Raw genomic sequence first — 12,843 nt, forward strand, 5'->3', positions numbered from 1 at the left:
AAAGTCTTATTCTACTAATAAAATGTCTTATTTTTTACTCTTAAATACTAAATTCTGAAAAGATGCTGAAAAAAGCCATAATTAAAAGGTATCAAAAGGCACTGAATTTAATTGCAACACTAGCACAGTGACCATATAATGGCTCATATTTTACTTTGGCATTATTCTGACTTACTAGGTCAAAATCCTGAAAAAACAAGTCGTTACAGTGACCTAATGTGTCACAGTTTGAACCTGAAACAAAAGGATAAAAATGTTTTTTTTTTCCTCCTACCTGGTGGAAATGTTTTTGTTTTTTTTTGTTTTTTTGTTTTTTTTTACTAAAAGCTTGTGAACTCAGCATGTGGTCATTGTGCTAGTCATGTGCTAATTATGAAGTTGCACCTGTGTTCATTTGCATGCAAGTTCTTTGTGAATAACCTGTTAAATTGACCACCTCCACCAGCACAGTGTCAGTGGACTGTCAGTAATAAGTACCTCTCTTAGACCTAATACACCATGCTGAGAGTTATATGCACAAGCCTGTGTACACATGTACAGTGATACCAACCACACATAGTTGGTAATTCACTAGTTTTATGCTTCTCCCGTTCTAGGCACTCAGGCCTTTCCTTCTCTGTCCATGCTCGGGTACCACCAGTGCCGCTGGAACTACAATGATCAGGAGGACGTGAAGGCTGTAGATGAGGGGTTTGATGAGCATGACATCCCCTATGACTTCATCTGGCTGGACATCGAGCACACTGATGGCAAACGTTACTTCACCTGGGACCCTAACAAGTTTGCCCAGCCCAAAGAGATGCTGCAGGGGCTCATGGACAAGAGACGCAAGGTGATTCTGTGTGTGTGTGTGTGTGTGTGTGTGTGTGTGTGTGTGTGTGTCAATTTATTTTCATTTGTATGGAGTTTTGCACTGCCCTCTGATGGACCGGTGACCTATCCGGACTGTTTCCTGCCTTCTGCCCCATGAGCGCTGGGTCAGGCTCCAGTATCCCCCACGACCCAGGAGGATAAGTGGCTTAGAAAGTGTGTGTGTGTGTGTGTGAAACATTGAAAATGTAAAAGGTAGGACTGGAGTGAGTTCCGTTTTGGACACACAAGCATCTTATATTTCATCACAGTCATATCAAAACCTTGTAACTTCATGGCTGACTAGCTTCCTTTTACACAGTGTGAACATTTCATGATAAATTAGCCAGTGGATTACAATGAATATCAGACATTATATTACAGAATTTCTTTACATTTACATACAATACTGTGCATAACCAGAGATCACGCTTCATTTATTTCATTTCAAATCAACAAGGTCATTAAATACAAGTTACATTTTTTTAATAGGTATTTGTAAAACTGTTAGATATAATATGCTAGCATAAAAAAAAGAAAATGGTTAAATAAAAAGAAGAGAGAAGTAAAAAAACAGGAGTTTCCGAAACTGGTATCGAGAAAATGGGACTCCAACAACCATGCAAGACTGGTGTTTCTGTCCATCCTCCCGCTGTGAGAAGACAGCTCAATACTATGAGTCTGAAGGGATGTTTAGCTGTCAAGAAGAAGTAAACGGACAAAGAAGAAGAAAATCTGCAGTTAGTCAAAGACGCTGCTGGTGTTCTCAGAACAATAGACTGGCCACCCAGAGCTCAGACCTCAGTATCATTAAATGTGTTTGGGGTTACGCTGATTATGAGAAGCAGAAAATTTAACCAGCTTCTAAGACTGAACTGGAGGTGTGGAAGTCCCTGCAGATTTCTTTGAAAAACTGAAAGCAAGTCTTCTGAAAAGAATGGAAGCTTTAATAAAAGCAAAGAGTGGACACACTAAATTCTGAATAAGTTGTTAATAGATTTAGTTGCTGATGCTTCTGTTTAATCTTCTGTTTAATATTTGTTTTCTGCTTTTTTCCCTGTTGCTGAAAAGTGAATAACTCTTGCTTAATTGCACTTTTGACTGTAAATAAAATAAAGAGGGGTGTTCTCTAATTTTTATACACACAGTGCTGTGTATTAAAAGTTAAAAACACATTTCCTTCTCAACAAAAAATTACTTCCCTGACTTTTCATGTGTGTCTGACATAGGAGGTTTTATGACAGAGGCAATTTGTGCTCTTTTACATCAGAATTCTCAGTAATAATATTGTTGAGAATTTTTGTTAATTTGAGGTTGCATGCTGTATATTTTCCAATTTGTCCTTAGATGGTTGCCATTGTGGATCCTCACATCAAGGTGGACAGCGGATACAAGATTCACAATGAGATTCGCTCCAAAAACTTTTACGTCAAGACCAAAGATGGAGCAGACTATGAGGGCTGGTGCTGGCCAGGTTGGTTAGATCAATCAATTAGTTGCAGTGTATGCAGTATAGCTTAAAGATGGTCCTGGTTTTTCACTTGAGACGATTATTAATACCAGCTTCTCCTCATCTCTTGAAGGAAACTCTGGCTATCCTGACTTCACCAACCCTGAGATGAGAGCCTGGTGGGCCAGCCAATTTGCTTATGACCAGTATAAGGTAACAAGCTATAATTTATTGTGCAGCTACACTGTCTTCCCCATGTGCCTTTTCATGTTGACTCTGGCTCTTCATATTCAAAGCCTAATTCAAGCCAGTAAAACAGAAACCATGAAATCAGAACTTATTAATTGTTAAAGGGGACCAGTCACACTGTTGAATAAACTTGATCAATTTTCCAGCCCTCTAAATGAATAAAAATCATGAAATTTTGCGATCTGCTTCTCCCAGAGTTCATTTCCACTGTTACCGCTGTTCACGACTTGTGTGTGATAATTTAGACATGCAGTTTTTCACAGTACTAATGGGTGATCTATTAGCGTCCCTTATTTATTTATTTATTTTTTTGCTACATTATCTCCAGTGCAGAAGTAGAGAAGCAGACTTCAGACACCAAACATGTCTGGGCTGATCCACTCTTTGAGATAAGGGGAGAAAAGTATAAATGTGATTTCATTAAACTATTTCAGATCAGTCCTGATTTTTTGCTGGATGAAAACCACAAAATATTCATCATATCAGTGTAGAAAGCATGATCTGTTCTTGTTTGTAGGGCTCCATGGAAAACCTGTACACATGGAACGATATGAACGAGCCATCGGTGTTCAATGGGCCCGAGGTGACCATGCATAAAGATGCTCTGCATGGCAGCTGGGAGCACAGAGACGTGCACAATATCTATGGCCTCTATGTGGTGAGAATGCAGTCAGTTTGATTCAGTTGGTTAGTGTGTTAGGCAAGATTGAACTGGCAAACGTGATCAGTAATTAGACCGTTCATTGTTTTGATTTTGGCTAATCAGGCATCTGATTTTTCATGCAAGAATTTAAAATGCCGGTTTGGTCCATTGAAGAGCAAATAATTTATTCATTTTGTGACCTATAGAAAGTGCTCGAAGTGTGCTAGCGTGAATAAAATGTGGATCTTTTTGCATAGTAGCCCAGCATCACACACACATTGTGCTTTTCCTGAGTGCAATAAATACTGGTGAAATCAAGTCCATCTAATCATTTTTAAGCAATTATATGCCGATACTGATATGATTCCGATATTATCATGCATCCCTATATTGTGGATATTCTGTGTCCAGTAGGGTACCATAAGACCCAATTTCTTCTGTTTTTGCATATTTGTCATACTTGAATGTTTCAGATCATCAAACTACAAGCAAACAAGATATCCCAAGTAAATGATTCAATTTATTGAAGAAAATGCTGCTCAATTACGGCCACTTTAATGAGCCGGCAGGATCTCACTTTTATTTTCTTTCTCTCCGAGCCCATTTGGTTTTATTTTGAGTGATCGAAGGTCATAGGCATTCAATATTGGTTCTCGGACTTGCTCCTCACACAGAGATTTCTCTGGGTTCTCTGAATCTTTTAACAATGTAATGGACTGTAGAAGGTAAAATCCATTCCTTGCATTTGTGCAATGAGAAATGTTCTTAAACTGTTGAACAGTTTTTGCAAAGTGGCAACTAAGCCTTTTGTGAATGCTTCTATCATACCCAGTCATCATAGTATCACCTGTTACCTATTCACTTTTTTATGTGTGTACAGTTAGAAAACAGGTGTGATTATTCCACAGACTTCCCAGTCTTACACTGTCCCTGTTACAACTTTGGTATTAGCATATATTTACAAAAATCAATAAAGTTGATAGGGTGAAATATCACCTAACTCTTTTCTGAGCTGTTTTCAATTAAATATGTGTAAAAGAAAGTTGCCAAACCATTGCTTTCTAGATTTATTTGCATTTTACATTCTGTCTCAACCTTTTTGGAAATTGGGTTTGTACAACCTACTAGAAACTTGGTCGTCTTGTAATTTTTTTGCTGTCCGGATGCAAGCAAACTATTTACAGATGCCCCCCCCGAAAAACGAATCCAATCTGAATAGGACTTTAGACTGCCTCGTCATCCAACCCTGAAAACAGGAGCAGGTGAAAGCAACATGGTGCTCAGTCTGTAGTGTAGGATCAGGTTAGAGTTTCAGGATTTTAGTCTGTGTTTCTGTTTATGATTTTATTCTGCATCTTTCAGCAAAGAGCAACTTTTGAAGGCCTGATCCAGCGCTCAGGCGGCATAGAAAGGCCATTTGTACTCTCCAGAGCCTTTTTCGCAGGATCTCAGCGCTATGGTTAGTTGGACATCTCATAGTGTTTATTTTTTTTTAAGTTATTCTCCTCTCCTTACTTATGCTGTCTGTCTCTCTGTGTGTACAGGGGCAATATGGACAGGAGATAATGCAGCTGAGTGGGGTCATCTAAAGATCTCCATCCCCATGTGTTTAAGCCTTGGACTAGTGGGCATCTCCTTCTGTGGAGGTAAACAATGATGTTTAGTTTCATAGTTCTCCTGCGCTTTACTTTTGTTACCTAGTTGCTAGGGGTGTGACGATTGATTCAGTTGATTCAACTGTTCACTAAAATGTACTATATCCATTCGGAGAAGGAAAGCACGACTGACGTTACAAAATGTTCTTTTGCACATTGCTTGAAATTACACATTTCCACTAGAGAGGTCTCCATATCCCCAAATCTTAGCAAGTCAATGTAATAGAAAATAGTTAAAAATAGTTAAATCGTTTGAAAATCAGACTCTTTTATTTTCGTTATATTTTGTTTTTCAAGGTTGCTTATTGTGTTATTAATGAAAATGTCAAACATCTTGCGGAGTTATTATTAATTAAGCACAGTGAAGATTTCAGGTAGTAGTTACTGCATTATTTTACAGGTCCTTCTTTTACTTTATATTGGAGTAAAAGTGATGGCATTACAGTATAGAACAGTCATACATTGTATTGTTGATTAGGCAGCAATTCTCACTGAATTAATAAGATAAAAAATAAGGTAATTAACCTATATTTATTCTGACTCCCTCATTTTTTAGCTGATGTTGGAGGTTTCTTTAAGCATCCTAGCACTGAGTTGCTGGTGCGCTGGTACCAGGCAGGTGCATACCAGCCTTTTTTCCGAACCCATGCCCACTTGGACACTCCACGGCGTGAGCCCTGGCTCTTTGGCCCGGACAACACTGCTCTTATCCGAGAGGCAATACGCCAGAGATATGCTCTCCTACCCCTCTGGTACCAGCTCTTCTACAACGCATACCGCACCGGCCAGCCAGTCATGAGGTGGGTGCCCCTAACATTTAAGACACGCTGTACGTGATAGTGAACTTATTTGAACCTTTTTACCTGTCTCTCTCTCACCCCTACTTAGGGCTCTGTGGGTGGAGTATCCTAAAGAACCAGCCACTTTTGCCATTGAGGATGAGTACTTGCTTGGTAAGTGAAAATAAACAATGAAATGACAGAACTAAAAGTTATATATTTTCTTTTCCCTCAGACTGTCTTAAAGATGTTTCTCCTTATATTTCACAGGTAAAGATCTTCTGGTCCACCCTGTTACTGATGAGGGTGCAAAGGGGGTCACAGCCTACTTACCCGGGAAAGGAGAGGTACAACACAGCTTAACAAAACATTACTTTCCTGAGTCGTCTCCCCGACCCCCGACTTTTACCATGCATGTCATTTATTACTGCTGTAATGGTACACAAGCTGTTTTTAACAGCAATACTGTCTTGTCCTTTCAGGTTTGGTACGATGTTCATACATTCCAGAAACACAAGGGGGCTCAGAATCTCTACATTCCAGTCACCATGAGCTCAGTAAGATTACACTATACTGTTTGTGTGTTTAAATCGGGGCTCAGAAATTCACTCAGTCTGTGTATAACTAGAGTTTCAGCATTTCTGTTACGCACATTTAAACATTAATATAGTGTTTCTAAACAAAGTTAAAAACAGTTAATTCAGTTTAAGTGTGGACAATATGACAGTACTTAGTAGTTATTGTGGTAAATTATGTTACAATATGCTTTTCTGAGCATATCATGGATATCGTATTTAAAGAACACTAACTACGTGTTTCATTTTAACAAGAGAATAATTATTCTTGTTGAGCTGGATTGAATGCAGTGCAGTTTGTAAAACATTGACTAAAATAATAGTATTTTTAGTTTATTTATATTATCATTATTATTATTGTATTTTTACATGCTGCAGTACAGGTTCTATTTTGTCTGTTTCAACTTACTAAATCTCAGAAAAACTAACTATTGTGATGCATATTGTATAAACCATAAATCGTGAAAACGTCTTGTGGTGTCGTGATATTTTTACCATATCGCTCACACCTAATTCAGTTCCTTTTACATAGAAAGTATGCAAGCTTAGTATAATAAAATTGCAGTTTTGGAAAGCTTTAAGACCTGACAGTCTTGTTTCTGTTGATAAGTATGTTCACTTACTATTACTATTTACCAGAAGTTGTCATGATAGCTTAGATCTATCGATGTTATAATAACAAATAGGCCTAGTAATCTATCTAACACATGCTTTAACATATGTTATGTTGAAGACGCCTATAGTAAGCTCAGTTTCATCTTGGTCCATTCATGAATTATAGTTATGATAGTCAAAGCTGGACCCATTATAATATACTTAAAGTTACCTCCTGCAGTCAATCAACTCTTGAGATGGTTTACAGCATGTGCAAAACAATACACAGAATGAAAGTATGTGAGACATGATGTTAATATGAAGACATTTTGGAGTTTGTAGGTAAAATATAAATAATAAACTAATTAAGGTTAGGCGACACGGAATGAACAAAATGTTATTAACCAGTAATTTTTCAAGTCAACGTTTCTACTTCAAAGTAGAAAGTCAAGGTTTTTCTCCAGTTTCATGTTTTTCCTTCTGAAGTACTGGTTTTGTTTTCATTCCCTGAACGGGTTTGAAACCCTGGTTTGAACTGTCCGTCCTCGCCTTTCTTCCTTTCCACAGATCCCAGTGTTCCAACGAGGCGGCTCCATCATCAGCAGGAAGAACCGTGTGAGAAGATCTTCTGTCTGTATGGAGACTGACCCCTACACCCTCTATGTGGCCCTCAGCCCTCAGGTAAACTCACTTCAAGAGGTGCTTTAGAGCACTGTTGTTTCAGCTGATTTGCTGTTCCTTTCACTTAACAGCACTGCTTGTGGACAAAACTTGTCAAACACATTGTTTCACCACTTTTAAGGAATACACAAGCTCATTAGCTAAGAGATGGACATTAGAGATAGACTTATAGATTTGTATGCTAGCAACTTTAGTTTAAGGTAGCACCAGGTTAAACTTGAGGTTTGAGTTAATCTCAGAAGTTGCTTAAGCAGTGGGCGGGAAATTGACATGATTTTCTCTTTACCACAAATGTAGTTCATCAGCCAAGACATGTTTGCTGTCTGAGGTTTGTTTTTTTAGTTTTGCCTAAATCACAACTTTGACCTATTTAGTAAAGGTAGCCTTAACACTTGCCTTGTACTTCATCTGTATGACATACTATTTTTTTTATTAAAATGAACAAAATTTCATTTGTATAGACCAATAGTAGTAGCATCTAAAAGCTTGGATTTTGTCTGTACCCTTGTCCATTTTAATAGATGATAGAATGTCTTACAGTGTTAGAAACTACCTAAGCAAGACTAATTGAAATTATTTAACTGCTAGACACCATCTGAAGTTTTAGGCATGCACTTTGTACAATGCTAATGGATGTCCATAAGCCTCTATTACTCGCTACCTGCATCAGGCTCATAGCTGTATTGTATGAATTAGATTTTTACTCCAGCCATCACTTCAGTATAAACCAGTGCTTGCTAACCAGTGAGAATAGCTTTGTCATTCACTGCCACTGCCACTCACTATGAATGTTAAATGGGCCGGTCATGACCTTCTCCAGTGGTCACTATTTCTGCCTTCCTGCTGAGTCTAGTTCCAGCCGCAATCTGCCAGCTAATTAAATTCCTCAGATTTTTTTGATTGGCTGCATAAGATGCATTAGTGTTGGTTAAGAGGAGACAGGTTGTTAGATGCAGGTTGGAACTAAATGGCAGAATGCTAAGTCTGTGTTCAAATACTACTTGCATACTGACTGTTTTACAAAAGTATTCTAGTATGAATTTCTCCAGTACACTAAAGGTACCTAGATGGCGTTCTGCGCTAGCCAGTTTGCAGCAGTTGCTAAACAGTGGGGTTTAGGAAGCACTGAAGATAATGAGGCCTGTGGACTGTGCACAGACATTTTGGGGGGCAGGGGCTGAAGGGGAAAAATGGGTGACATAAACATGAATTAAACTTACTAGCCCCTCTATTCTTATTTTAATGATGTTCAATTATCTACAGTTTTTTAATCTGAAGTTTTAATATGAAATGGCAGGGAAAGAATAATGTTGGCTTTTTTTTTTTTAGATATTTTTGAAATTACTTTTTCTGTTTTGATCAGTTTGATTTAAGTTGGGTGGGACTAAATTTGGTGTAGATGACATCAGATCTGCCAGAGTAACAATCAGAGTTAGAAATATGTATATGTCAGCTACTAATGTTCCTCTTCCTCACATAAAGTGACTGCTCTCGTGCCAAGTAGGTTTTTCAAGCATGTAAATTTGTTATTGGTGATTGTTATGAAGGTATATTGCACCATTGTAGCATATCTAGATGCATTAGCTATCTGTTTCAGCATCCTACTATAAGCGCTTAAATTTATTTGACAGAGCATGATAGCTCTCATTGGTGCCGGGTTGTTTGCATTGCCAGGGAGACGCCACTGTCAGTCATTATGGTTCTCCACACAGTTCTGAGCAGGCAGCATTTTTCAACTATTTAAATTGTATTGATTTGTATGTATTTCTTGAATACAACACTGGTAAACATTTTTTTCTGTGGCAAACTTTAAACATTTGAAACCATGTTGACAGGGTCTGTAACACCCCTTATTGCCGGCATTATGTTTGGTTGTTGTTCAGAATAACCACATTATGGAGGCTTTTGTAGAGAGATTATCAGCAAGATTTATCAGTAGGATTTCCAGCGGTATAGCGATGCATAACAGATCGGTGTTAATTAGGAGAACCACAGTCGGTACTGCACCAGAGGGGGCACCCAAGAGTAATGAATCTCGTAGAACCCAAGTCCCGCTACCTCTATCCCTGGAGCTTTGCTGAGCTTCATCTTGCTGAAAAGAAATCTTGAAGAATGGCTAAGGCAATATAAAATACTGTTTATTATACACAGCAATCACTTTTACAGCCCGAGGGCAAAGGGGCAGGGGATCAGGCAGGTCTTTTCATTGCGTGTGTCTACAGGATGCTATTTTAACTACAAGCCTATATCTCTTGGAATGGGGTTAGTGACCACCCTACTCCATTTTGCAATGTTTGTTTTAATCTGCTGTGTGATTGAGAGCTAAATATTCCATATTTAAAACGGTCGAACTGATGTTTTCTCTGCCAGGGGACTGCTGAAGGAGAAATCTACATTGATGACTTCCACACCTTCAACTTTGAAAAGGAAAAGCAGTTTATCCATAGGCGTCTGCACTTCTCTGATAATGCCCTTTCTTCCAGGTGAGGTGTTTTTTCTTTTTTCAGTGCACACAGACACACACTAAACATGCTGTGTTCATGTCCATGTCCAGTTTGAGCTACATTTACTAAAAAATAAGAAAATCAATAGACTCTAAGTAGATTTAGAAGGACAGGAGGATTTATAGCTCCTTCTGAAATATTTTTCAGGCTTATGTCTATCTGCAGCATCTGTATACAGCTGACTACCACAGACAATAATTTTCATACTTAGAAAAGAAAAAAAAAACAAACAAAAAAGCAAACAAAAAAAACATACTTAAGCCCACCAGACAAAATATTAGACACATGCAGCATTTCTTCGCTAGTATTTTGAGATAGGAACTCAATTTTAGCCCACTCTTCCAAGAATCTTCCGAGAGTTTATTTGTGTCCTTTTTAGCATTCTGCCTGCTGTTCCAGATTGAGAATTGGAATTGAAGTCTGATGATTAGGTAGTCAAACTGTCCCAGTGTTCCATCATGTCTGTTGAAACAGTCACGTACAAACACCCTACAGTTGTCATCCTGGAATGTGGGAGTGTCAGTGCTGTGTTCTTCTTGGAGAGGAGGCACAAAGTTAGTGAAAGAGTGGGCTAAAATGGATGGAAACTCTGTAGAGACTGGTGTAATACTTACAGGATCGCTGCCGTCCTTAAGGAAAAGGGGATGTGTAACCAAGCATTAGAAATGACGCATGTGTCTAATTTTTGTCAGGGGAGCTTCTTATAATAATAGGCAGATGATTATAATAATAGGCAGACATTGCAGCACCTTCCTTAGTGTAAAGCTTTCTGCAGTCTTATCCACCTTATTTTTCTGATTTTTTTTTTTTTCATGACCACTGTATTTGGAGCTTATGGCAGAAATGTCGGTTTGGGCAACAAATGTGTTGTTTATTACTGTTTTAGTCCAGAAACGTGTGCATACTTATCATTTTATGTTCCATCAAATGTCTCTGAGGCATTTCTGGGGCAGCGTGCAGTTTGTGACTGTCACTATAGCTGAATGAAACTGAGATTATGGCAAGGACTGGAATGTAACGAGCTTCAGCCTCACATAAAAAATGCAGTGCTTTAATGGACATATGAATATTGCTTCTTAATCACAGTCTGAAGAAACCTAGTTGCTATAATTAAAATCTGTGTCTTACTAATATGTGTTTTCAAACAACATTATTTAGACTTGTGTAATATAGCTCTACTCTCTCTGTCTGTTGAGATCTATTATCCACACTTCAATAAATTAAAGCAAGTATTGCCTCAAAATTCCATTAAGGTCATACAAAGTGAGGACTTCAGCTTTTGTTGTTTGCAGTGGTGTTTCATTTTGGCTGAACTGTTCCTTCCCTCATGGGCTGTTCTTTTGCTCTTCAGTAATCTGGCTCCAGACTCGAACTTCTCAACAGCAGCTTGGATAGAAAAGGTGATCATACTGGGAGCTTCTCAACCCAACTCCATCTCTCTGACAGCTGCAGGTCAGTGTTATTGGTCCTGGATGTCTCAACAACATCACATACAGTGCTGTGAAAAAGTTTTTGACCCCTTCCCAATTTCTTCTATTTTTTGCATATTTGTCACACTTGATTGTTTCAGATCATCAAACTACTTTTAATATTAATATTAGACAAAGATAACAACACAATAAGTAAACACAAAATGCTGTTTTAAATGATTTCATTTATTAAAGGAACATTGCTGTTCAGCCCTACCTGTCACTATGTGAAAAAGTAATAGACCCCTTAGCTACTAAATCAACCAGTTAACCAAATTCAATTGACTATTGGGTTTAATTCTGCTGGCCACACTCAGGCACGATTGCTGCCAGACCTTTTGAATGTAAACGAAACTTAAATAGAACTTGTCTGGTAATGTGAATCAGGCTAGAAGGTCTCAGAAATAAGCCACAATGATGCCACATTCTAAAGAGATTCAAATACAGATGCAAGACAAAGTCATTTAAATCTACCAGCCTGGAAAGGGTTACAAAGCCATTGCTAATGCTCTGGAACTCCAGCGATATACGATATAAAATGTGCCCGTGATGTTTCTGCATAGGCCACATTTTACACATCATTTTTTTTTTTTTCCCAATATGTTAAATTCAGCAAATAAATGGTAATTGTGCATTTAAATGTGCAGAATGGTGTTCTCTGTTGAGGATGCAGAAACTTATTTTTACTTCGAAAATCAACAAAATGCAATTTGACTGTGCTGTATGTGCACCCACTGGTCTAATACATAGTAGTAATGGTGAGATAAATCTAACATTTAAAAGTCTTGCACTTTCTCCTAAACACACATGAGGGTTCATTTGTATTATTACTTTGTGATGCAAAGCCCTGAGGATGTCTACACTGAAAAAGACTGCAAGTCAAGTCAAAACCTAAACAAACTACTGACCTACAAACTACAGACTGTCTTACCTTCAGTGAAAATCTGGGTTAATGTTAACTGTATTTTACATTTGCGCTACACATTTAAGTGCAATAATGATCGATTACAGCAGGTAACTTCAAAAAAAGTTGGCATTCTAGCAATTTCCATATAGAGTGTCATTTAGGTTTATAGCCCTATAAAAACAGAGAGCAAGACTCATACAGCTCTCTTTTCTCTTCCTCATGAATTAGTTTCTCCTCATCCGTTATTGACTTTTAACCGTGATTTGACGAAAGGCCTGCAGTACTTTGGTTGAAGTGGAACATCAGTGCAATGCGGCTTGACATATCAAAAATAGAAACAGGGTGTCCATCAGAAATGATGTGTCGTATCTCTGACATGCGCAGATGATGTAAATAGCTTGTTACTTATAATGGGAGTTTAGGAGACTTTGAAGAAAAAAGTATGTCGTAACAAGCATAAAGACAGGTTAAAAAATGAAATTGAAATT

General features: G+C 38.1%; 1 protein-coding gene across 1 annotated transcript in view; it reads left to right on the plus strand.

Annotated features, from left to right (window-relative positions):
* The window catches only part of LOC118814403 (neutral alpha-glucosidase AB-like), a 32,420-nt gene that overhangs the window by 17,580 nt on the left and 1,997 nt on the right, over nucleotides 1-12,843 (plus strand). The window contains exons 12-24 of the mRNA XM_036579992.1: nucleotides 597-832; nucleotides 2,197-2,323; nucleotides 2,433-2,512; nucleotides 3,066-3,206; nucleotides 4,554-4,650; nucleotides 4,736-4,837; nucleotides 5,403-5,646; nucleotides 5,735-5,799; nucleotides 5,896-5,972; nucleotides 6,108-6,182; nucleotides 7,362-7,475; nucleotides 9,846-9,958; nucleotides 11,331-11,431. Of these exons, the coding sequence (XP_036435885.1) occupies nucleotides 597-832; nucleotides 2,197-2,323; nucleotides 2,433-2,512; nucleotides 3,066-3,206; nucleotides 4,554-4,650; nucleotides 4,736-4,837; nucleotides 5,403-5,646; nucleotides 5,735-5,799; nucleotides 5,896-5,972; nucleotides 6,108-6,182; nucleotides 7,362-7,475; nucleotides 9,846-9,958; nucleotides 11,331-11,431 (1,572 nt within the window). The remainder of the gene's footprint in view (nucleotides 1-596; nucleotides 833-2,196; nucleotides 2,324-2,432; nucleotides 2,513-3,065; nucleotides 3,207-4,553; nucleotides 4,651-4,735; nucleotides 4,838-5,402; nucleotides 5,647-5,734; nucleotides 5,800-5,895; nucleotides 5,973-6,107; nucleotides 6,183-7,361; nucleotides 7,476-9,845; nucleotides 9,959-11,330; nucleotides 11,432-12,843) is intronic.

This window comes from Colossoma macropomum, unplaced genomic scaffold, assembly GCF_904425465.1.
Source record: "Colossoma macropomum unplaced genomic scaffold, Colossoma_macropomum, whole genome shotgun sequence".
NCBI lineage: Eukaryota > Metazoa > Chordata > Actinopteri > Characiformes > Serrasalmidae > Colossoma > Colossoma macropomum.